This window comes from Cupressus sempervirens, chromosome 1 (assembly GCF_028749045.1).
Source record: "Cupressus sempervirens isolate cs-2001-9-10 chromosome 1, ASM2874904v1, whole genome shotgun sequence".
Taxonomy (NCBI): domain Eukaryota; kingdom Viridiplantae; phylum Streptophyta; class Pinopsida; order Cupressales; family Cupressaceae; genus Cupressus; species Cupressus sempervirens.
Window position 1 is genome coordinate 572999603 of NC_143118.1, and position 26286 is coordinate 573025888.

The following is a 26286-nucleotide window of genomic DNA, read 5'->3' on the forward strand; positions in this document are numbered from 1 at the left end:
AAATTGAAGGGATTAGTTGCATAATTAGCTTATATGTAACCACACACCGTAAAAAGGAACTAAAAAAAAGTTCAAAAATAATTGAAATAACATTTTCACACATTGAACATATTTGTATGATTGTAGGAGAAAAAAATGAAGCTTCAACAATACAAACTATACAAACTAATTGGGAAATTGAAGTGCAAAAGAGCACACATTAATCTAGAAGAAACAGTCATGAAGTTTATAGTTAATCAACCTAAATTTGAAAAATCAACAATTATCCTTGCTAGTGAGGATGCTCTCCTCTGGTAAAAAATGTCTGGAAAGCACAGAAAGCGACGTTTACAATAGTCATCCTCTAGAGGTAGCTTAATTTCCATCCTTTCAAGAAAAGGCGTGCTTCGAAGCATACAACTTATCAATGCAATTTCTTTGTAGTTCAACTCATAAACTTGTATGCGTATTTTCTTAAGGTTAACATGTGGAAATGCAATACACTGAGGTATAGAACCACCTGCCAGATCCTGTATTGCAATACCATGGATAAGTAACTTTATAGCAAAATTAAGTTTTTCACACTACAAGCCTTTCATCCTTTATTCATACAAATTTAAAATGCAGATCTTAAAACCTCAACTTAGTAGGTTTGAACGAAATAATCCAAAAGAGATAGCGACTAAAGGTTTGGAAGCTTGTGGAGTAGGTCCAGCAGAGTAACACATGTCTCTATTTCGTTATCAAAGGGCATGTCCATGAAGATTTTAAGTTTCTTCAAGGACTAGAAATTGTCTACCATGTCAAGAAATCTACTTATTGAGATAGCTTGTGGGCTACTAATTGATACTTTCCTCATACTACCTCAACGATGCATTTTGAGAATCACAATGTAATCAGAAAGCTCATGGAAACTTATTCCATTTACACTCAAATCATCAACTAGGACATACAGATATTTGAGTTTTGGGCACTCAATAGATAGAGACATTTCTTCTTTTATTTCCAAATGTTCAATACTAGATTAAACAATTGTAACATTATCTAGTTTGGAATCTCCCTTTATTTCAAGTTTTTGAAGAAGTGGGCAGAGAAAAATCAGGGAGAGTAATGATTCATCTGATACTTGGACTTTGTCTTGGGGTGGGGGAATCTGAGGAAATGTGTGGGGAAGGTGGTGAGAAGATAACTGAAGAGAGCAAGGGCTATGAGGTGTGAGCATGAAAAGAGGGCAGGCGGTGGAAATTCATCTATAGTAGTGTGATAAAGAGTGATGTGTTGTACATTATACTGCGAAGCATATCTTATCCATTTGCACACACTTTCAGAAGAAAACTCCCACTTTCCACTAAGGCCTCAGATGTGAAATGCCTCCACATCTCCTGTGTGTAGAAGCAAGATGTTGGAAATAATATTCTTAGCACAGTGGCAATCATCGTGAGTTTCTACAAAATCATCACGAGAGAATGTGAGGGTGGGCATGTGGTTGTAGAGAAATCTCCACCTCTTGGAGAGAATGGAAGTTAGTATAGCATCTCTTATTGGGAGTTTTGATAGTATGAGAGAAAGAAGAGAATTAGGAAGCACGTAGAAGGCATCCTTGGAAGGCATTATTGGTGTAATAATTAGATGCAACACAACAAGGATGCTTGGTACGTACTTTGTGTATTTTTTTCTTGGTATATATATAGCTTGAGTGTAAGAGTTGATGAAATCCAACTCCGCAGTCACCAAGATCACCTGCATGCAAAAAATATGTCAAAGGGAAACCAAGAAGGAAGAGGTGGAGCTTGGAAAAATCCTAAATGGACATGAGACATAACATATTGCTAAAAAATGAAAATGTATTTACAATGAGAATGCATTGAGAAAATACAATGAGAGAACTTGAATATAAAGGCCTTATGGATGTTTGTAAAACAAACTAGAAAGTGGTAGAAGATAAGGTTGACAACTAAGCACACTTCCACAAAAAGGTGGAACATTCTAGAAGAGAACAAACTCTCGTATTGTCAATAACTCATCACTACATGCATTAAATACTAAATATTAAAAAAATAGAATAAATAATTAATAATTAATAATTAATTATTTACTCTAACACCCCCCTTTAAGTGCAACTTAGGGAATGCCTTAAGCTCACAAAACTAAGATGAAAATGTAGAATGGGTCCCGACAACGAGGCCATGTTAGGTACCCATGTACAATGCAAAGAGATGCAACCTCTGTAAATGGGGAAAGAGAGAAAACCACGTGAGAAAAACCCTCTCCCAAAAAGAGGTAACCTAGTGAAGAATTGAAGAAGCCTCCAACTAAGGGAAATGTCCCCTAAAATAGGAATAAAGAGTGATCATGAAGAGCATCACTGAAGCATGAAGAAGCCGCAAAGTCTGTCATCTGAAAGAAACTACTAATCTAAAGAACATCCATGGAAGAAGAAGGCATGAACCGAGCATGTCTATATGGTAGATGATCCATCTCACTAAAATGCATAGTTAGCCAGCCACTACAATCGCCTCGTATATAGGATCAACCATTGAATACATAGCTCACACTATCGAACCATCGAACCAAGGATGCATTAGAACAACAACATAAGCCCCCCTTAATATAAATGGGGTGAGATGACAGGCAACTGAGAAGGTGGGCCAAAATCTCTTATAGATAGAACCAAGAATGACAAGAGAGGAAGAGGTACAAACACTTATAAAGACACAGTCACAACGACGTTGCATGGGGCTAATGTCATGGAAGAGGCAGTCATTTGACAAAGGGAGAAGGCATAAAACAACAAATAACTATTCCTTATGATGCTTTATAAAAAAAAGTGCAAGTACAACTATCTCAAAAACAATGTTCATGAACCCAAAATGTAAAAGTGACACTTTATCTCAGTCCATATACAAAAGTGCTTACAAATGATGTCTACAATGATTAGAACAGGAAAAAAGCTGATACAAAAGAAAGGATAGCACAAAAAAAAAGAAACCATGCTAGTAAAATAATCATTGGACCTAAAACACCCAAGATATCCACCATATAGAAAAAATGCCGAAAACATGATAGAAAGAGCATGGGCCAAAATCGAAGGAAAAAGACCACATTTATGAAAAGATGACAAAACTAGCTTTCCAAAAATATAACATTTTTAAAAAACTAACTATGGGATGCAAAAGATATGCATGCCAGAGTAAAAAATAGAACTTCAAACTTCAACTAAAAATATGGGCAACTAAACTACATCAAAACTTGAAAATATCTATACCAATGTCTCCATCTCAGAACCAACTTTTTGGCACTTCTTTCAAATCGAAAAGATACCTCCATATGCTCAAGTTATGGCCAAAAAATGAAGGTAGGTCAAAAAGACCCTAGAGAGGCAGGAAGGTCTTCTAATGCAGTGCTGACATCATGCTGATGTCATCATTTGCCTAGCATAAATTTGATGACTTAGAGGCCATCATCACAAAAAAAAGAGGCCACATGGGCACCACGTGGCAAAATGGTGACATTAGCTAGGTGATGTGGTAGGGGCCACATGAAAAAGTGCTACGTGGTAGCCCTACCACATGTCACACACACAAATGCTGACTATGCACACGAACCATGCTGGTAAGTTGACTATTTGTAGAGGTGGCAGGTGGAGCTAAGTAGCTGACTATACATGCAAAAGCCATGCATCATTGAGTTGGCACTGATTGGATAGGAGCAACAGACAAGGGAGAGCCATAGTGAAGCAGAGGATAGTGGGGGCACCACCTAGCTAGTGTGACCAGTTGCAATAGCTGACAAGCAGTGCTTGGGTGGCGCGGTGGTGGTGCAGTAGCGGCAGCCCGTGCAATTATTTTTGTCATGCCACGCATCTGTACGACCATACAGAAAGCTTTGGAATGAAATTTTTTTGCCTCCTTGAGCCCTATCTCCAAAAATGGAAAATTATATATGGATCATAGCCGAAAAATGCCTTCTGAATCCAATGACAGTGTCTGTTTGGGCCCAAAGTGCTATGAAAAAATGCTCTTCCTCTAGATTAAAGAAAAAATGCACAAACAAACTAGGGTTTGTGTCTATGAATCACAGTTTCAAAAAACCTTCAACGAAGCAGTAGCAGAGAGGCTCTGATACCATATAAGAGTTGATGAAATCCAACTCCACAATTGCCAAGATCACCTGCATGAAAAAAACCTATCGAAGGGAAACCAAGAAGGAAGAGGTGAGCTTGGAAAAACCCTAAATAGATATGAGAGAGAACATATTGCAAAATAATGAAAATGTATTTACAATGAGAATGCGTTGGAAAAATACAATGAGAGAGCTTGAATATAAAGGCCTCATGGAAGCTTGTAGAACAAGCTGGAAAGTGGTAGAAGATAAGGTTGACAACTAAGCACACTTCCACAAAAAGGTGGAACATGCTAGAAGAGAAAAAACTCTCGTGTTGTCAACAACTCATCACCACATCCATTAAATACTAAATATTAAATAAATGCATTAACCTAAGTAAGTTTAAGTAAATAGAATAAATAATAAATAATTAATTATTTACTCTAACATTGAGTACTTTGGGACTCTTGGGTATTGGCCTTCCATTTTCCCTCGAAAATGGTTGTTCAACTTTCTTTTCCTTGGATATGGAATGTTCAATTGGAGTTATGTCTACTTTTCTTGGAGTCATGTCTATTTTTCTGTTGTGCATTGTAATTAAACTTTGTATAGTGATTACTAAAAGAAGTCACCTTTCGAAGAGTAGATGTAGGCACGAAAAAGGATTTAACAAACCAGCCAATGTAACTGTTGACATGGTTATTATAGATCATTGAAAATGAGTTCATAGAAGAAATTATGGATTATGTAGAGTCTTCATCTAGGTCAATTTGAAAAATTATATGTCTTTTTATTGTTTATGCTACAGGCTAATCTTCTTTAAAAATATATATATATCAAAGACAAAATAAAGTCAAACTTAAATTTTCAAAAAAAAAAAAAAATGTTTTTGATCTATTCAAAATTGATCAATTGTACATTTTTGTAGGAGGATAGCCCTATCCATTGTTTATTGGGTATATAATTTAGTTTTCTCTTTCTCAAGTCATGGACTTGTCCAATTATAATAGATTAATAAAAATTGTTCAATCTTTTTTTATAATAAATTCAAATTTTTTTTATAAAGATTAATAAGTTTGAATTATTATTTTGAATTTGAATATTTTATTTGGCAAGTCTTAGAGAAGCTCAAGATATGACTTGTTTAGTTTTCTAATTTAGCTAAGAAGTCTAATGATAGAAGCTTAGATTAATTATTATTATTATTGTTTACTAAGATTAATTTTGATTATGTGTTACCATTGTGCTAGAGGCTCTTGCCTCTAGCAATGTACCACCATTTCATAGTATTAATATTAGCGTTTATATTAATATTAGTTGATTGTCTAGCTAATTTAGGTAGTGATGGGTTTATATTAACTCTTTACTTTCCTCACTTAACCTCTTTGATCTCCCCAACTTGGTTAATATTGTGACAAATGAATATGTTTAGAATAAGGTTGAGTCTTTCTCATATTTTATTTGATAGTAAATCATGACTTCTTAATGATTTCACATGTTTTTTTTTTTTAATGGATCTCACTTGTTTTTGAGATATTGTATGTAGGTCAGGGTCTTGGAATGCACTTGCATTAGATGGCTTTCTAATATCATGGTCTCAATTGGATTTTTGGATGTAGATCAATGATTGTAATCTTTATGATATTTTTTGGCTGGGCTCTTGGTTTTGTCTTTGGCACCAAATAATGAATTGTATTCAAATGAGTTTTGGACTCTTTGTAATCACTTTTGATTTGGGAATCTGTATGACAAGATTCATTAGTGTTGATAGATACTCTCTCTTGATGTAGTATTTCCTCTTCTGCATCTTTTTTGTATTAGGCAATGACCAAAAAATTTCTTTTCTGGTTCTTTTCTCCGAGAGCTATTTCAAACTGGTTATTATTAATATAAATATAATATTTTGCCAAAAAAATAAAAATTAAGCATTTATACCAATAAGATGTAATGGTTAGTTAATATAAATTAATTTTGTATGGTGAAATGTAAATATGTTAAGAAAATATAGAATTAGTAATCTTATTTGTAGAAATGAGTACTTGTGTTTAATAGAGTCTCGTTTAAACATATTTTACACAATCTAAAAAATTATTCGATAAATCTAGAAATATTTTCATTGTATATTACTTTTTAATATGTAATTGTATTTGTCATTGATCTTAAAGTTCTTTTAAATATTCAAGACAAATTTTTAATTTTAATCACTTCTTATATTTTTATTTTAGGTCAAATAAAATCATTAACAACCAACCAAAATAATTATACTTGGCTAATGTTGTAGAGCTTGTGGCTATAATTATCACATGGTGTCATGTAGTGGCATTGAGTTTTACAAAGGTTCAAGGGTTATATAGTTAATAATGTTGGGTAAAAAAGGCAGAAATTGAAATTGAAATAGAAATGTAACATTGTATGATAAGGATTCTTAAATATAGAAAACTTGTGCGTCTTCATTGTCCTTCTTTCTTGGCCTGCTTGTCTTCTACAATGTTGGCCACATGCTTGCACTCAAAATAATTATTTTTTTTGTGAACAATGGGAGCCATGCTTCACTATTGTTGTTTTGAATTCTTGTTTCTTTCTTGCATGTAATGTATTAAGTAGGATTATTAAAAATGTCAAATGCAAAAAGCCTAAGGGTCCCGAAGGATTAAAGAGTAATTAACTACCTTAATCAAAAGCAAAATTCATTGGTTCTTCGAGTTTGCCAATAGCAGGCGAAGTCAGTCATTGGCTAGGAAGTCATATAATGAATGAGTAGTGTCCACCTCTTTGTCATTAGTAGCACCATCCTTGTTTGTCTGCCATTAGTAGCACCATCCTTGTTTGTCTGCATGAGGTAGAGTGTAGTGGTTGCTGAGTACATGGCACATACTGAGAAATTAGCAGCCTTGTCGAATTCATCCTCTACCTCCGCATTCCTTTTGATTAGATCAGTAAAGGACCTGTCCAACTTCTCCACCACCGAGTTTCCCTGCATTTTGTTCCTCATTTTGATCATGGTCTAGTTCTGTAGAGTGCGCTTTCCTCCCTGCACCTTACCCTTATGAGGTCCCCTTCACCCCCGATAATCTCAGCCTGGGTGTGGCTACTCAGATTACCCATACTAACCTACAAATTGATTATTCCTTGCTCTTCAAGATTCTCATATTTCCCAAAATTGTGGGTGATGGATCCGTTTTCAAAGTATATAAGACCTTATTAGGGCAAAGGACTACTCTGAACATCCTCAAAAACATCCTCATTTTTATCCTTGCTCATTGTTTCTTCATCACCATTTTCTCTATAATTCCTCCTACTATCCATGAACACTATCCATGTGTTCAGGTTTAGGGCCAGACCTTTTCCTCAAGTTATCAAGTTTAGGCTTATCATGATTGATCAAGGGGTTTTTCTCTCTCAGCGTCTTACTTGACCAGTTGATGCCTTTACTAGAAATGGTACCAATGTTCTCATCATCGATAATTTCAATTTTTTCCTTCTTAATCTTCTTAGCCAAGGAAGTGAGGTCCTCTTCAAGCTAGGGTTTGGTAGGGGGAGGAACTTTGACTAGTAATTTTTAAGGGTGATGGGCTAAGGATGGAATAAATTTTCTTGTTATGATACTAAGAATGTGTGTTTGAATTTAATCGATAAGATGGGCTACAAAGGAAAAGGATTGGGAAAATGTGAACAAGGAATGAGAGAGCCTATTGAGTCCATTTGGAGATTTAAAAAAATGTTGGTCTTGGATATAATAATGAGGGACAATTGAAAGGGAAACATAATACTTGAAGGAAACTATGTATTTCATATTATAATTTTATGAGTGTAAAGCAAATCTGAAGGACTTTTACCCAAATCTATCCTTTCAGTATTTATCAAGTTGAGTTGTTACTTTTACTAGTTTTAATCAATCGCTTCAACCTCTTGCTTATGAATATTATAAAATAATAGTGATAATAATGTTCAACATATATGTGTGTTCACTCATTAGCACAAGAAAGAAAGAAATCAAAGTTCTCATTAAACTAAAGGTGGTCTCACTAAGTTGTGTTTGAAAAATAAATGGAAGAATAAAAAGATGTGTTTGAACAAAACATGGAAGAATGAATTTGTTTGAGATGATATAAAAATGAACTGCGGATGGATTGATGAATCTAGTTGTAAAGAGCTTATAAAAAAGTTCAAGAGATTGAACAAATTCCATATGTAAAGAAAGATGTAAGAAATCATAAAAAGTTTCAACACTCAAAAGGGATGATAAGTGTTGAGTCAAAGGAAGCTATTACTGAACTCAAGATAAAAGAGTTTCAAATATGTACCAACAATCAGGGGAAGAATTTGAAAAGTATAGATGGAAGAAAAGAAAGAAAAAAAAAAGGATAAGATAAGAGAAAGTGAAGATACAATCATAGCTGATTAAGATGTTTTTTGTTGAAATTGATAGAAGACCAACCCCATAGCTCCCAAGAATCACCTAGGTGCAAACACCTATTACAGAGAGAGAGAATCAAAAGCTATGGAGGTTGAAATTCCCATATCCATAGATGAGACATTCTTGACAAGCAAAAAGAAAAATTGCTATTATCAAAAGTGAATGAATGAACTACAAAGAGAAAACTCAAAATGGTAAAATTTAGGTTACATGATAATAATGAATAAAATAATTAATTATTATATGCCCAAAGTTTAGCTTAAGTAAACTAGCGATAATAAGTGACTTAATAGTTAAATCAATATGTTTTAATTAATAAGAAAATACTTTATTACTCTAACATTTGTTATCAGTCTGCTGAAAAATGAAGAAATAGCAAAAGTGAAAATAGTGACTTTACAAAAAATTAAAAAGTTGTAAAAATCATTGTTGAAGTGAAATCATGCATCTAATAACCTGTACATATGTTTGAAAGAAGAACATGACTGAGCAAAATAACTTGAAGAACAAAAAGAAAAATGTAGTGTAGATGATGCTAAAGAAAATAATTATGAGTGAAAGAGAGAGAATTTTAAAAAATGGAGAGAGAAAATGTGATGATAAGAGATAATAATGAAGATGGAAGGGGAAAAACCAAAAAAAGTCATCCTTGATAATAAAGAAGACAATGATATGCAATGTAAGAAAGAGTATAATGTTGGAAGAAATTAAAAAAAATACAGAAAATAGAGAATCTAATGCAAAGGATGTAAGTATAAATTAGGGATAACTTTTTAAATGCCTGGGAGAAAGAGAATGATTGCATAAATAGAAGGCGAATCATTCATGTTCCCACCATGCATAGACAAAAGAGAGAGTATTTGGGTGAACCAGTCGTTTTGTCCCATAGAAACAAAAGCTAATCGATTTGGTTGAACTAGTCGTGTTCAATCGCCTCTTGACAAAAAGTGGACTCATCATGCAAGGTATTATGCTTTCCCTTGCAGAGACAAATTATTGTAAAGTAGTCATCTATATCCTACAAAGAAAAACAATACTATAATAGAAATCTCCTAGCAGACGCAAATCATTCTCTATGGCAAAGTACCAATATGGGATTGCCAAAGTGAATTAAAAGAGGAGTATCAGAAGTAATCGTCCACACTTCACACACAAATCATTTATTACGATTTTTTTTTAATCAGGAAGCTTCAAGATGTTGGTGCCTGGTTTTGTATTTCAGATTTGTGTTTTGGTGCTCAATGTTATTATCTTGTTTTATAAATATCCAAAGTATCTCTTAAAATATATAGATAAATAATATAATAAAATAAATATTGTTTTTTTCTGTGTAGCTCTATTTTATAGAATGAATTTAAATAGAACGAAATTGTGTGTCTTATGCCTACATGCTGAATTTAAAACAAGAGACGAGTTCTTCATAAATTCAATTTTTTGCTAAGTTTTATACTTTCTTGTGATTGTTTGCTAGAATTTTGCCATATGATTCATTAATTTTTCATAGCAGCGAAAAAAAATGTTCTTGAAAATTAGTATTATCTTCCAATGTGTTAATTAATATTCTATAGGTCTTTAATATTTTGTGATATTTTTGTGTTATTATTTTGCAGTGCTGGCCTGTCTGATTGTTTTACAGTCCGATGGAGGTGGAAAATGCACAATAAGATTTTTTAAAAACACAGAGATCAATCAGGGGTAAGAAATTGACTTGAGAAAGTTTGGAGAGGCTTCTACGAGTGCTCCAATGAAGGTCGCCAGATCTGTGTTGAAGAACTAGAAATTCAATATTCAAGTTAATTACAAATCATAAAGTAAATTCTAACTATTCATTATGCAATTCCACGGAGGCATTTACCTCTACATAACACTTATAGGATTTCTTTTTGGAATAGCAGCGTTTGTGAATAGCTGGCTATTGTCGTAGAAGTTGTGTGTATTGCTGTAAGCTAGCAATGGGTCTAGAGTCTTAAGATTATGATTAGTTTCCCCTTCATTGTGGCTGCCATGCCTTATTGAGACGTTTTATGTTATTATTATGGACTTGTGATTGATATGGTGGTTGCTGAAACCTTACTGTTTGAAACGTCCAATTGACTGTTGTGCTATGCCAATTTATCAGAACTTGAAAATCTAATAAAAAATAGAATAGTCTAAGACGAGGATTCTTGAGGTATACATTATCATGGTAATCATTGTCTCTGGTGATCCAAATTGAAAATTTATCTACTACCTTGAATTCTTCCTTCACAGACATATCTTGTATGATGCTAGCCACATCTTCAGCTCTGAAAAGTCTTACAATTGTAAGCTATGTGAAAATCTCCATCCCTATACCACTTATTATTGAAAAATCTCTTTGTTTTATCAGTACATGCTGGTAAAATTTTCTACATATGCGGGCAAAGCTTTCTATATAATCCTTCATCGGTTTCTCTTCCTTCTGAATAATCCTGAATATGTCATCCTCATGCCCCTAGTTGTAGGGGAGCATGATTTTTTTCTCTATGGTCCTCCAATCTTTAATTCATTCCTATATAATCTATTTAGAAATGAGAAATTCAATTCACAGCAACATATTAATACCAACATCCAATTCACAGCAACATATTAATACCATTTTAGAAATAAGAAATTCAGAAAATAGAATTACATGCGGCTTCGTTTACATTGCTTGCACTAAACCAACAACAAAACAAGTAATTGAAGAAAATCCACCTGCATGATTTAAGAAAATCACGAAAACAGTTGAGGAAAACAGAAAGTATTTTTTCGGATAAGTTAAAAAAGAGCATAGTATTAACTACTACAAAGGTGTTTGTATTACATAAGCCAAAATAGACCATAGAATTAACTACTTCAAAGGAGTTTGTATTACGGAGGAAACGGTTATAAAGTTTATAGCAGCATCAATTTCAAATATTCACAATTATCCTTGCAAGTGGGGATGCTCTCCTCAGGTACAAAACGTCTTTAAAGAACATAGATTGATGCTTGTAATCTTTAGCCCGCCGATATATGGGTCGCTTAATTTCCATTCTTTCAAGACAAGGCGTGCTCTGAAGCAAGCACCTTAATATCGCAACTTCTTTGTTGTCAAACTCATCAAGTTCTACGCGTGTTTTCTTGAGGTTAAAAAGTGGAGGGGCAAGGCACTCAGGTATAGGATCTCTTGCCAGTTCCTGCATTGCACTGCCCTGAATCAGTAATCTAAATTACTTGCTAAATTACTTATGAATAAGTGTTTCATCTTTTATGGATCTTAAAATTTCAAAGCTTTAAACTTGAAAATATTGTGGTGGAAATTGTGAAGTTTGCATGAATACCTCAAGAAAAAAACCCGACATTGAGAACGACTGAAGATTTGGAAGCCTGCAAAGCAGGTTCAGCAGGCGAACTCCGCTCTTTTCTTCAATTTCAAAGGGCTCTTTCATATTTATGTCAAGATTCTCCAACGACCGAAAGTTGCCTAGAATGTCAACAAATCGAGTTGCTGATAAATGTCCTGAGCCAACAATGGATAGTTCCCTCACACTACCTCCAGAGTGCATTTTGAGATCTCGGATGTCTTGAGAAAGCTCAAAGAACATTGAGTCATGTACACGCAAATCCATTACATCTGTCACCTTCAGAATTTTGAGTTTGGGGCAATTGACAGACAGATAATTTACTTCTTCTATATATAAATGTTCAATAGTGGATGAGAATATATCAACACGACCTAGCTCAGAAGAATTAATTATTTCTAGTTTCTGCAGAAGGGGGCAGAGCGAAATGAAGGATACTAAAAATTCATCTGTCAATTTAACTTGTTCGAGGTAACAAGAAATGAGGCGAGGGAATCCAACGAAAGTGGTTGGTAATCTGGTAAGAGCGTACCCAGTCAGAGAAAGGGTGACCAGACGTGAACACGAAAACAAGGCAGGGGGTGACATTTCTTCGTAATCGTCATCAGAAAGAGTGAGGTGTTGGACATCACAGGAAGCAGCATATCTTACCCATGTGCATACATTTTCGTAAGAAAATCCCCTCTGTATACTATTTAAATAGAAAGAGCACTGGGGCTCGATGGAAAGCGCCTCCAGATTGCGTGAGCGCAAAAGCAAGATGTTGGATATAATATTCTCAGCTTTTGACATTGTGTGAGTTTTATTCGCCCCTAGAAGATCACACCCCAAAACAGATTTCACAGAGAAAGTGAGGGTGGGCATGTGGGTGTAGAGAAATCTCCACCTCTTGGAGAGAATGGAAGTTTGGACAGCATCTCTGATTGGGAGTTTTGAGAGTATGAGAGCAACAAGAGAGTCAGAAAGCGTGTAGAATGCATCTCGGGAAGGCATGACGGCGATGTGAGATGCAGAGGGAAAAAAGACAAGACAACTAGAAAGTGCTTGTCTGCATAAATACAGAAGAAGAGCAACATGGAAGTCTACTATTGCCGCTTGGGTCATGCGAGTTTATGATTTCAGGTGACATATTTGTAAGGAAGCAAAGGTGTTTCCTACGCTAATCTTTGAGAGGACGATTATGCAAATCAAAGTAACTATTGCAAAGATCTCAAGAAATGCATAATAACATAATCAAAATAACAAAGACCACACAACACAATGATTACCATGGGTAAACCCTTCCGGGAGTAAAAGCCCACCCTCCAAAACTCACACAATGTATTATCAAACCAAGATGATTACAATACACTTGCAATGCAAGTTCTTATAGGAGTGCATCAGCACAACTCGAACTTGGAGAGACTCCTAGCACCAATCTTGCAAACTAAACTCAATTACATAAACACCTTCCCAAGCCCTCCTTTTATAGTGATTTTACAACCTGGAAACCACTTATGGTTTTACAAAACCATGAGCAAAACTACCATGCCACATGTTACCCATTTTTAACATTTATATTTCTAATATGAAAAAACAACCAAATTAAAATAGTAATCCTGTCCACAATTTTGTCTCTTAGTCTAGACCCCCATAAAAGTCATAAAATGAGTCATCAAGGCTCTAAAAATAGCCTACCTATTTTCTACTAAGGACAAGGCTCATTTAACAACTCACTAACCACTTTCCAATGCATAAACAAATGGAAAACTCCTACAAACTAATTCTGAAATTTTCCAGGAAAAGATTGCAAGGTTGAGACACATGTTTCTCAACAATATTGCGAAATGATTTTCAGATGATGAAGGCGATTCTGAAAAGCATATCTAATGGCATTGCCTTCATTAGCGATCAAGGCACGTACTTCAATCTTGCCTACATTTCCAACAATGATGGAACAATCTTCCCCACCATGAAAAATAATTATCATTTCAGCGAAATAAGAAGTTATGAGTTAATTTTTTATTACTTTTTCAATAAAATTTTATTATTTGAAATATGAAATATGATTGATTTAGTGTAGTTGCATAGGCAATGTACTATTGTATTCACTTTGTAGAAAATTTGTATTACTTTCTATCAATCTTAAATTATTTTTGAATAATTAAAAAATTTCTAAAGTTTTGTTATTTATTTATAAATTTTATATGTTGTACAAATTATTTGATTTGTCAAATTTGATTTTGTGTTATAGAAGTTCTCTTATTTGGAGGTTCTCCATATAACAATTTGTTTGACTTTATGTGTCTTAAATATAAAACTTATAATTATATTTTCTCTAATATGTCAAATAATTTTTTGATTAAATCCATACATTTTCCTCTACCCAAAAATTATTTCTATTAAAATTTAAAATTTGTTGAAGATGAATAATTTGTCATATAGTAGATCATAAAAAAATCTTTATTTTTTAATACACAATATATTCTCTTGACATACTCTTTTACTTCGACAAATATTTGTTTAGAAAAAATAATACAATAATTTAAGATTAATTTTATTTTAAATTTTTCATTTTTTAATTTCATATATTTTTTTATTAGTAATATTTTATTTCTTATACTTGATTTATTATATAGACTATAAAAAATTCTTTACAATTTAGTTCAAGAAATGAGAAAATCTAATGTATTATTTTAATCCTTACAAATAATATAAACAATTATTCAATATAAATACAATTAACTACAAGGCAACTACATGCCACTATGTGGCACTTGTATAATCTGAAAAACTATTTTAACTAAATTTTACAAAACTACTTAACCTACCCAAAGTCTATTTTTTTTTCTAAATTATTATAGTCCAAGAGAACAATCTATTTATCCACCTTATTTAATTTCACAATTGCTATTATAATCATATAAAATATTTTAAATAAATATAATAACCATTATAAAATTACCATAGTCAAATAGAGCTATTTATTTATTAATTTTAATCATATAAAATTATTTTAAATAAATATAATAACTTCTTTTTTAAAATTGACAATGCAAGGTTTTGAACTAATTAAGAAGTATATTACCTTACTAATTTTAAATTTAAATTTACATTTATTTAAATAAAATGTAAATAAGAAGCTTAATGAACTTATTAGACATATTTACTATAAGTGAAAGGATTTGCACATTTATTTATTTTTAATATTAAATAAGTTAAGAATGCTTCAACTACTAGTACCATCCATTTATATCTTTTAAATATTTTGTTACAACATGTATAAAAAGTATTTGTAATAGATATGAAGAATTGCATCTATATTATAGTCTATTTTCTAATTGCTTGACTATCCATAAATTTTAATTAATTGATATTTTACTTGTTGATTTTTTAATTTTTTTCATATATATCTGTACTATTATAAAAATTACAAATATTTATTCTTTCAAATTTTGGGTTGGTTCTGATCTTCCTTTTTTTCTATCTTTTCTTATTGTTTTAGAATTTTCCATCATTTAACTATTTTTAATGTCTTACAAAGTATAATATACAACATTCTTCTAATAGAATATTTAAATTATTATAAAATATGACAATGTTTTCTATCAAATATTTGTACTAAATAACTACAAGGCAAGTACTGACCACAATGTGGCACTTGTTTGTAAAGAATATCAAAAAGAATAAATTGCTTTCATTTAGATTGGAAAGGGTCATTTTACAATTTTGAGCCTTCCTACAAAATGTTTACAAAGGTGTAAAGTTGAGTTGAAGGAGAAATAAGTAAATTATTTTGACTGAGATCATATAACAATGATGTTTAGCTATGATTTATTACAATCATAGCAAATGGTAGTCAATGGTAAACAATATCTAGCATTTTCTTCACATCGATATGTCTTTATGACCATATGCCACATGCATGCCATTTGCACTAATTATGACCATATTAATAGGCAATCGAAATATATATAGGGATTGTGGTCTTGAACATTGATTTAATAAAAGAGGTTTTCAACTTGAAATTTATGGCCATCAAGAAAATTGACCTACATGATTGTGTTGGGAATTTAAGAGACAAAAATAATTACTTTCCATCCAAAGTACTTTATTTTAATTTTTACTCATACTAAATGACCTTTGATTGAATTTCAGTTTCTATTGGAGGTACATGATCAAGAGCCTTGAGGGGTTTCTATTGAAAGCTGTAGAAACACACAACAGCTTTGATATGAATTTGATGAAACTCAGAATAGCTCTGATACCAATCTGTTGGGTGGGCAGCATGAAAAATAAAAACACAGAACAATACAATATACCAAACACAAAACACAATGTGCTGCCACACAATAAAATATATTATATTTCATTCATCGTTTTCCCATTGCCAATTGCATTACATGATGCCTCTATTTATAGAGGTCTTAATTTATTTCTGGAAACATCTACATTAGCCGACAAGGGACAAATATCTACATGTTTCTAGAAAATGCTATGGCTGACCCAACTTCTAGAAAATACTTTAGCCGGCACGCCCTAAACCTAAACCTAATAATCTAGAAGCATCGAACAATTAGTAGAAATTAATATTTCCAACACTCCCCCCTAATTTCTACTATCAAATTACAATACATACAAATCCAAATCCCAAAAAGCTATTTTTCAAAAAATCTTCATATCAATAAATGCCTTTGTGAATAGTGTCTTCCAAGGCTACGGCCTTTAATTTCTACAAATGATTCACTACCAAAAATTTCTTTTTTTCATAGGATCCACTGATAATGCTGCCTCATTTGTCATAAATGCCGATAACTTTTTGCCTCTTTGATGTCTTGCTTGGATCTATTTCCCACTAGTACTAAAGTCTTCCTTACGCTTGAACATTTATACTTGAATAACCCTCTAATCATTCCTGCAATTTTCTGCCAATTTGATTCATAGTTCCATCAACAATCCATTTTGATACAACCTGCCATAGAATCACTTTTGCAATTTCTATTCCAACACACCTTTTCACTATGACTCTTTAAGCCACAAATATTACAAGGATGTAGATCCCAACATTTTTCTTTTGTATGCCCTTTCCTATTAGAATTTGAACATTGCATATATTTTTAACTTTCAACAAATTTGTTTGAACTCATGACATCATTACTTTCATTTGCCGCATATCCTAGTCCTTCATATTTTAGTCTCATGATTGGCTCAATAGGCTCTATGATTCCTTGTTGATGTTTTCCCAATCCTTTATCTTTGTAACCCATTTTCTTCATTATATTCCATCCAACATTCTTATCTTTGGAACTGGTAGTATTTGATGCCATATTTTCATACTCCTTCTTACATTCTTTATCACAAACAACCTCAACAGAGTCACGCTTTTCTAGCGTTGAATTCAAATCATTTGTACTACATGAAACATCACATACTAATTTTTCTTTGACACATGCATTTAACAAATCATTTTCTTCTTTTAGTCTCTTCATTTCATCCTCTAATTCTTCATTTCTTTTCTTAACATCATCAAACATTTTTAACTTTTCTTCCAATTCTTTATTTTTCTCTCTAATCTTATGTGTTTCCTTCACTTGCCAATTATGTATTTCTTCCACAAATTTTAGCCTATCCTCTAGCTCTTCAACTGCCTCTATATGGACATTAATTTCATTTAACAATTTAGATTTTTCTTCTCCCATTTCATTTCTCACTTTTTCCAATTCTTTTTGCAAAATATCTTTTTCACACAATAATTTTGCATTTTCTTTCTTCACCATCACTAGTTCTTCTTCTAACTTGTTTGTCTTCTCTTTTTGAACTCTACCAGATTTTCCCATTGAATTCAATAATTAAACACACTTTACTCTGCTTTTTTTGGAAAATTCTAAATACTTTTTTACTTCCAGAATTAAATCTTCAAATAGCTTGAAACAACCCTTTTAGATAGCTAAAATCCTCACAATATTCTTCTACTATTATAATTTCTTAAATGCCATAAAAATTTGCACCATACCTTTTTTCTGACTTGCCCTCTTTCCTGCTCAACACTTCCTCTGTGGTCTTCTTCAAAACAATTATCTTTCTCACAAACAATCCTCCACCATTTAGCAGCACAATACACAATCCAAAATTGTGTACAACTTTCTATCTAACCAGGCTCTGATACCAATTGTAGAAACACACAACAGCTTTGATATGAATTTGATGAAACTCAGAATAGCTCTGATACCAATCTATTGGGTGGGCAGCATGAAAAATAAAAACACAGAACAATACAAAATACCAAACACAAAACACAATGTGCTGCCACACAATAAAATATATTATATTTCATTCATCATTTTCCCATTGCCAATTGCATTACATGATGCCTCTATTTATAGAGGTCTTAATTTATTTCTGGAAACATCTACATTAGCCGACAAGGGACAAATATCTACATGTTTCTAGAAAATGCTATGGCTGACCCAACTTCTAGAAAATACTTTAGCCGGCACACCCTAAACCTAAACCTAATAATCTAGAAGCATCGAACAATTAGTAGAAATTAATATTTCCAACAAAAACCCCTAATAAGTTTATTTGTTTTCATGATTTTTAGAAAAAAAATTCTCCATTCAAAAAAGTTTGACCTCTTAGTGTGGGTTCACCCTGATTTAAAGCATAAAACTAGTGCTTGGTATAGAAAGTTAGACAAATATTTAGTTAATGAAAAATTCAAAAAAGGCCTATTTGACAAAAATATGTACTTTAATTAATACTAACATAATTTTTATTGTGGTTGTGTATATATTGATGATATTATCTTTCAAGGCAAAGGTTATATGTGCAAGAAGTTTGTTGATGATGCATAGAAATAGATTGAGATGCCTATGTTAGGAGAGTTGAACTTCTTTTTTGGATTGAAAGTGAACTAGGAAAAAAGAGGCATGTTTATCTCTCAATCCAAGTATGTAAATGGTCTATTGAAGAATTTGGGGTTAGATAATTCAAAACTAGTTAGCCCTCCTATTGTTACTACTACAACTTAACAAAATAATATATAGTTGATGGCATTGCCTTCATTAGCTATCAAGGCACATCTTGCCTACATCAACAATTGTCCATCAATCTTTACCAACAATTTACATTTCATGTGTGAAGGAAATGAACCTACATGAAACAATGATGGAGCAATCTTCCCCACTATGAAAAATTAATACTCATCATTTTAGTTCAATAAGAAGTTACTAGTTAGTCCCACCTATATAGGCAAAGACTTATATTTTCACCTCATTTTCAATGATTAGTTTGAGTGTATTATAAAAATATTTGTTATATTTGTAATGTTTTGTAATTTATTATTCTAATTTTGTAAAAATATTCTTTTGTTTCTTATTGGTCGGTGATATTTTTGCTAGTGGTTTTATTCATTTTTTCTTTTCAAAAATTCAATATATGTGTACATTACACTTTATATATTTTTAACATTGATATCATACATTTTTAACATAATTAAGGATGATAATTTTTTATGAAATATTAGTTCAATAAAACTTGACTTTAATATTTATACAATTCAACATATAGCTATATCCACATGTCTATATATTATAAACTATAATAAAACTAATATAGATATTTTAAATAAATCTATCTAAAGAAATGTTGATAGATATCCACTACAAAATAATTATAATTTAATTTACATCTAAAATTACTTATACTTCCCTTATCTTCATTTATTTAATTAAAATAGTTATAATTTAATTTACATCTAAAATTATTTATATTTCTCTTATCTTCATTTATTTAATTTTTTGCTAACTTGATCTTTTTATTTTAATTTCTTTAAAATGGATGAATTATATCTCCAAATATGATAATTTAAAGGATATTTTATGTGGTATTTATTAAATTAATTTTGAAAGTATATACTATTTTGTTGGTAAACAGATTTGTCACCTTGAAAATATATGATTTGGCTCAATGGAGTACGTGGCAAATTGATGTCTCCAACAGTTGGATAGGCCCTTGGTATGTGGCCTTCCTCTGCATCTAGAGGGGCAGCTCCCTCGTATGATATAATTTTGAAGTTTTTCAAATAAAAGATGAAATCAAACTTTTAAAGATGAGAAAGCTCATGATGACGAATGCACCACACGACATCAAAGCTTTCCCGAACTACTAACTTAAAACTGCTAATAACAATGATTAAGATCTACGCTTGAAAACTATTACTAGCACAACACTGATCCATAGATTCATAAACATTTACACCATATTGTGAGAATGCTCACTACAAAGAGAATCAAAATTTGTAACAATTTAGATTTGAAAAGAGGGAACTCAAACTGCACATTCCATTATTTTCTTGCACTAAGAACTTAAGAGGAATTTCTGATTATAAAGACAAAATCTGTACATACTTTCCAAATATCATCTTTTAATCAAAATTTCAACATAGTGTTCCCTTATTTTCAAACCCAAAAAGGTCCTTTTACAAAGCCAACAGGAGTCCTTATATAGACATAGAGGTTAATAACTACCTCTTTGTGGTTAATAACCACCTCCCAAATACGTGATTTGGGTGAGGTTAATTAACCTCTAAAAAATTAACCTATATGACCTAAAACTTGGACTTTAGATATTTTGAGGGGGGATTGAATAATCGATCCTTATTGATCCCTCTAAAAATGACATAAACAATGAATGATCTGATCCACTTCAACCTTTACTTTGTTTATTCCTCTCTCTTAACCTCTTATACATCCCCCTTTCCTCCAATATCTTGACACCCACGTACCTGCCAAGCATCATAACAGTGGCTTGAGGATTGATGCTCGGTGAAGCATTAAAGGTGGAACCATCAATGACTCTAAGAGCATCCACTTGAGAGCATCCACTCCCAATACATGGTAATTCTGATCCACCACAAGCCCAACTTGACAGCCTCCATGTGAAGCCTCCCCTGAATGCTAAGTCTGGCAGACGACTCTGCATCTATATGGCATGGGATATCACCTTTTTCGTTCTCTACATTGGAGGAATTGTGACCAACTACCCCTTTTCAGGAGACATTGTTCCATAGTTCCTGCCAAAGGATGAGGTATAATCAACGCTGGCAGCCTCAACATAACTTCCAACATTGGTGATACCCACAACTTCTATGAGAGAAGCTTCTACCAGGTTTGGGAATGGAACATATATTGAATTCATTGGATTGTCTATAATGCCTTGTCCCACTGTAGGAAGATTCACCATTATTGGAATGCCAAAAGATGTCAAATGATATGATGGTCCAACTCCACTCAGCATTAGCAACTGTGGGCTCCCCATAGCACCTGCAGATATTATCACCTCACTTCCTGCCCTCCTTGTCAGATAAGCAGTGTGTGTTTTCCCATTTGCATCTGTATACATTACACCTGAAGCCATTGGCCTGCTCACTCCTTGCATGGAAAAGTAGACCTAATGCACACTTGCTCGGAGCAAGACGGTAAGCTTTGTAGGATCTGCATACCCAAGGAGGTCGGCAGCAGTGTGTCAATTTCCTTGACTATCAAAGATGGATCCATCAACCTTGGTACTATATTTATGATCATACATAAACCAATTACTCAGAGTGATTCCCACATCAAAAAGTGCATTATACACAATAGTTTGCCACTACTCGACGACGGGTCTATATGGAATTCTATTAGAAATATGTTTACGTATCTTCGTATAGCACACGAGAAGGATGATTTTCCTATGGCTCATTTTGGTCTTGACTATGAATTGGGTCCTTGTATGTGAATTGTTGACTCTTAGCGCTTCAGTTGCCATTGCAAAGTCTATACAACTCCAATTAGATTGGTCTATGCCATCATTTCCAAATTTCATGTTTTCTCCAAAATTTTGCTTGTTTCATGTGAAGCACATAAATTCTAGATTACTGCTATTGCCAAATTCTATAGTGCAAGGTATCCTCACTATACCCTCTTTGGGAATATCCTACCATGTTTGTAGTCCATGAAATTACATTGCGCTCAGGCATTCCATCAAACAATTTCCGTGCATCCTCTATGCTCTTGCATTTTCTATACATGTTTACCAAAGCACTTCCTACAAAGACATCTGACACAAATGTAGTTGCAATGGCTTGCGCATGGACCTGCTTACCTAGTTCCAAATCTAGAACACTATCACTTTAAATTTTTTCACACCTTTCTTCAACTTATCAAACACTAACTCTTTTAATTCCCTCATTTCTTTACTTATAGAAAATGTACCAAACCAATCTATGATAATTGAGAAGGTGCTTCCACTCGCATGGATGTTTCTACAGTCTGTAGCCAACCTCTAAAAGCACAGGAAAGCATCTTCTTCACCTTTTCTATATCTCACGAATGATATCTTTCTAATGAGAATATATTAACTCGACTTTCCTTTGTCAGTAATTGATGAATCCCTAGCTCTATCTATTTGTGGTACTTCTTTGCCTGCTTCAGTAGGCAATGATCTTTCTGGTGAATTGAACCCATGTTTGGTGGAGTAGGCATATCTATAGCACAGTCTTGGGTTGCACTATTTTCTTCTACAGCTTCTCCATCCTCACCACCATAACTATTATCATTTGTATAATCTGCATTTTCATTATCTAATACACCCATCTATCCTCTCAAAAACTTGCTTGATTCCCCATGGCTAGGATCAGGGAGGATTCTGCACATCTGCTTTTCCAAAACTTTCATCTTCTCATTAGACATATCTTTCTCTTGTTTTATTTCAAGCCATTCACATATCTAACTTCTCATGGAGAAATGTTAAATAGGCTAATAACTATCTCAAAGAGGTTTGAGGAATACGTGTTTTTGGAGAGGTTACTTAACCTACTCCAAAATGCGTGTTTTGAAAGTTATCATTAACCTTTCGAGAGGTTAAGAAAAATTCATTTTTGGAGATGTTAATTAACCTACTCCAAAATGCGCACTTTGAAAGTTATCATTAACCTTTTGAGAGCTTAATGGTTAATGATAGACTTGAAAACACGTATTTTGGGTCTCAACATTAACCTATGATAAGTTGGAGCTTAGAAGTTGGATTTTAAAAATTTCAAGTGCTGGGCATAGCTGAGAACGAGCTGGAGACATGAAGATTTAGAAACTCACAAAAACTTAGAGATAAAATGGCCAATATAAAGCTTAAAACTAGGCAAGTTTCAAAAATTAACCGAGGTTTATAAAATTGAAACAATTTTATAACGGGGCAACATATTTATAATAAGATTTAAACTTTTTACATGTAGATGGTTGTCAAATTTAACCTGGAAGAATAAAAGTTAACATTAACGTGCTCACACCATCCCACTCCCCCATTCTACCATTGTAGAATGCCTATCGGCATTAATTATGCTTTATGAAATTAACATTTTATTTCCTTATAAAATATTTATGAAAAATATATCTAAACTTTTAATTTTATATATAATTATCATGTAAAATTTATTGATGAAAAAATATTATATATATATATATATATATATATATATATATATATATATATATATATATATATATATATATATATATATATATATACACCAAATATTTTATAAAAGTGGTGAAAGAATTTTTTATTTCAATCTCAATCCACATTTGCATTAGGCAAGACTATAGTTTTTTTCAAGAGGGGTAAACGCTTTGACCTGGAGCTATGAACCAGTGAGGCCACAAACGGGGGACTTCATCCCCATGATATTTGAACCTTGATGGCAAGGATAACAACACAACAACTTAACCATCACAACATGCCACTATTGGCAAAAGGGTTTGTGGTAAACCTAGTGTGACTCGAACCGGAGTTGATGCGTAGCACCGGGATCATTAGCCTAACACTATGCCTCACGACTCGCCTTCACACCAACTCGGCTACTCACTCACCCTTAGGCAAGACTATAGTTGTATCACAACTCTTGTTTACAAATTATATATATATATATATATATATATATATATATATATATATATAGTTTTTATAAAGTTAATTTATTGATTTATATATACAATTTTGTGTTATTAGATTCTTTTTGTAGAAGTTCTATATTGTACTATTTTTTCATATGATGACAATATTTATTAATTAAATTTATTATTTATTTAATTTGTAACTAATTTACCTTTAAAACTATTTTATCTAAATTTTACAAAACTACTTAACCTACTCAAACTCTTTATTTTTCTAAATTACCATAGTAATCTAGCACAATTTATTTAATTTCAAAATATATATGATTTTTAAAAATCATATAATTTTTTTAAATAAATATTATAAGTATTATAAAACGACCAAAGTCAAATAGAATAATTTATTTATCTATTTTACTAAATTTTTCAATTGCTATTAAAATTATATAAAATATTTTAAATAAATATAATAACTATTATACTAACAACTAAATAAGAAATATCTTACAACTTTTATGGATAAATGATAAGCATGTATAAATGTCTAAATACTAACATCTTTAATCATATTTTAACTACTATATACTATATTTTAATTGACATCTTATTGAAAAATAAACCTGTTTAAATTTTATTTTTAAATTAAGCATCTACATTTATATTTATAAATAAATCATTATATTACCATACACATTTTGAACTTATATTTATATTTACATTTATTTAATTAAGAAGCTTAATGAACTTGTGAGATATATTTACAGTAACTAAAAGGATTTGCACATTTATGTATTTTCAATATTAAAATTTTTGATAATACTTCAACTACTAATATCATACATTTACATGTTTTAAAAATATTTTGTTAGAACATGTATAAAAAGTATTTGTAATAGATATGATGAATTGCATTCATATTATAGTCTATTTTCTAATTGCTTCACTATTGATAAATTTTAATTAATTAATATTTTTACTTGTTAATTTTTAAATTTGTGTGTATATATATGTACTATTATAAAATTTATAAGTATATATTCTTTTGAATCTTAGGTTAGTTCTTATCTTTCTTTTTTCTATCTTTGTTATCATTTTAGACTTTTTCATAATTTAACTATTTTTAATGTCTTACAAAGTATAATATACAACATGTTTATAATAAAATATTTAAATTATTATATAATATATGACAATATTTTCTATCAAATATTTGCACTAAAAAACTACAAGGCTAGTACTGGCCATAATGTGGCACTTGTTTGTTAAGACTATCAAAAGGAATAAATTACTTTCATTTAGATTGGAAAGGGTCATTTTACTTTTTTGAGCCTTGCTACAATATATTCACAAAGGTGTAGAGTTGGGCTAAAGGAGAAGTAAGTAAATTATTTAGACCAAGATTGTATAGCAATAATGTTTAGCCATGAATAAATATAATCATAGCAAATGGTAGTCGACGATATACAATATCTAAATATTTTCTTCACGTCAATTAATTTATGATTGAGGGAGGGAGAGAAGTTATAATATACAATATCTAAATACTTAACTTAAGATATGATGGGAATATAATGGGATCCAATGTCTTTATAAGCATACATGATTCATTAATTATGTCTTTGTTAGCACTAAGACAGAGATATTTTGATAACAACATATAGAGCTTCAACTTAAGCAATATGGTAGTAATGAATGTCTTTATGACCATATGCCACATACATACAATTTGTACTAATTATGATTATATTATTAGGCAACTATTATATATATAGGGATTATGGTCTTGAACAATGATTTGATAAAAGAGGTTTTCAACTTGAAATTTATGGCCATTAAGAAAATTTACCTAGATGAATATGTCAGGAATATAAGTGACAAACATAATTACTTTCCATCCAATGTAATTTTTTAAATTTTTACTTGTACTAAGTGACTTTTGATTGAATGTCACTTTCTAATCGAGGTAAAAGATACATGTTCAAAAGTCTTGAGGGGTTTGTATTGAAACCCCCCAATAAGTTTATTTGTGATCATGATTTTTTGAGAAAATTCTTTGTCCAAATTTTTTTGACCTACTAGTTGTTAGAGAAAATGGTTCTTTTCCATTTAACTCTTATATTAAGTTTACATAGGTGAGCTCATAAGTTAGGAGGAATTATATATTTTTAGATATTATTGTTAGGAGGATATTATGAGTCATCTTTTTGACTCCGACTACTCCTAAGATATTACATGTGATTAGTTTCAATTTGGACACCACTCATCTAGATTGTAGGAGGATGGTAGGTGGTTGATTCCATTGAGACTCTACTTCCTCCAAGTTGAGACACTTGTCTCAATCTTGTCCAAGTATCCTCTCAAATCTTGCCTATATAAATAGGCTAGCTCTTATATATTAAATATTAGGAAATATTGATGTTATTAGGCCTTTAAACATTTACATTAGAGATTGTTCTTATATTGTTATTGCAACTAATTTATTTCCTCTTGATTAATCTAGGTCTTTCATTAGATTCTAGTTTTTTTTCTTTTAATA

The 26286-nt window shown here is 31.9% G+C and overlaps 1 protein-coding gene and 2 pseudogenes across 1 annotated transcript; all 3 read right to left on the minus strand.

Moving 5' to 3' along the window:
- Positions 1-236: 236 nt before the first annotated feature.
- On the minus strand, positions 237-1590 carry LOC149578713 (F-box/LRR-repeat protein At3g26922-like; annotated as a pseudogene).
- A 9822-nt stretch (positions 1591-11412) lies between these two features.
- LOC149578714 (F-box/FBD/LRR-repeat protein At1g13570-like) lies at positions 11413-12837 on the minus strand. The gene is made up of 2 exons (XM_089801095.1): positions 11852-12837; positions 11413-11707 (listed from the first exon to the last, which is right to left on the minus strand). The coding sequence occupies exons 1-2, from the start codon at positions 12835-12837 to the stop codon at positions 11413-11415; spliced, it is 1281 nt and encodes a 426-aa protein (XP_089657221.1).
- Positions 12838-20772: 7935 nt separating this feature from the next.
- LOC149578715 (protein HOTHEAD pseudogene) lies at positions 20773-21489 on the minus strand (annotated as a pseudogene).
- Positions 21490-26286: the final 4797 nt, after the last annotated feature.

Coding starts and splice junctions, on each gene's coding strand:
- LOC149578714 (XM_089801095.1), bottom strand. CDS start 12,837: ATGCCTTCCCGAGATGCATTCTACACGCTTTCTGACTCTCTTGTTGCT. Junction 11,708..11,851: donor AGGCTTCCAAATCTTCAGTC/GTTCTCAATGTC, acceptor CAAGTAATTTAG/ATTACTGATTCAGGGCAGTG.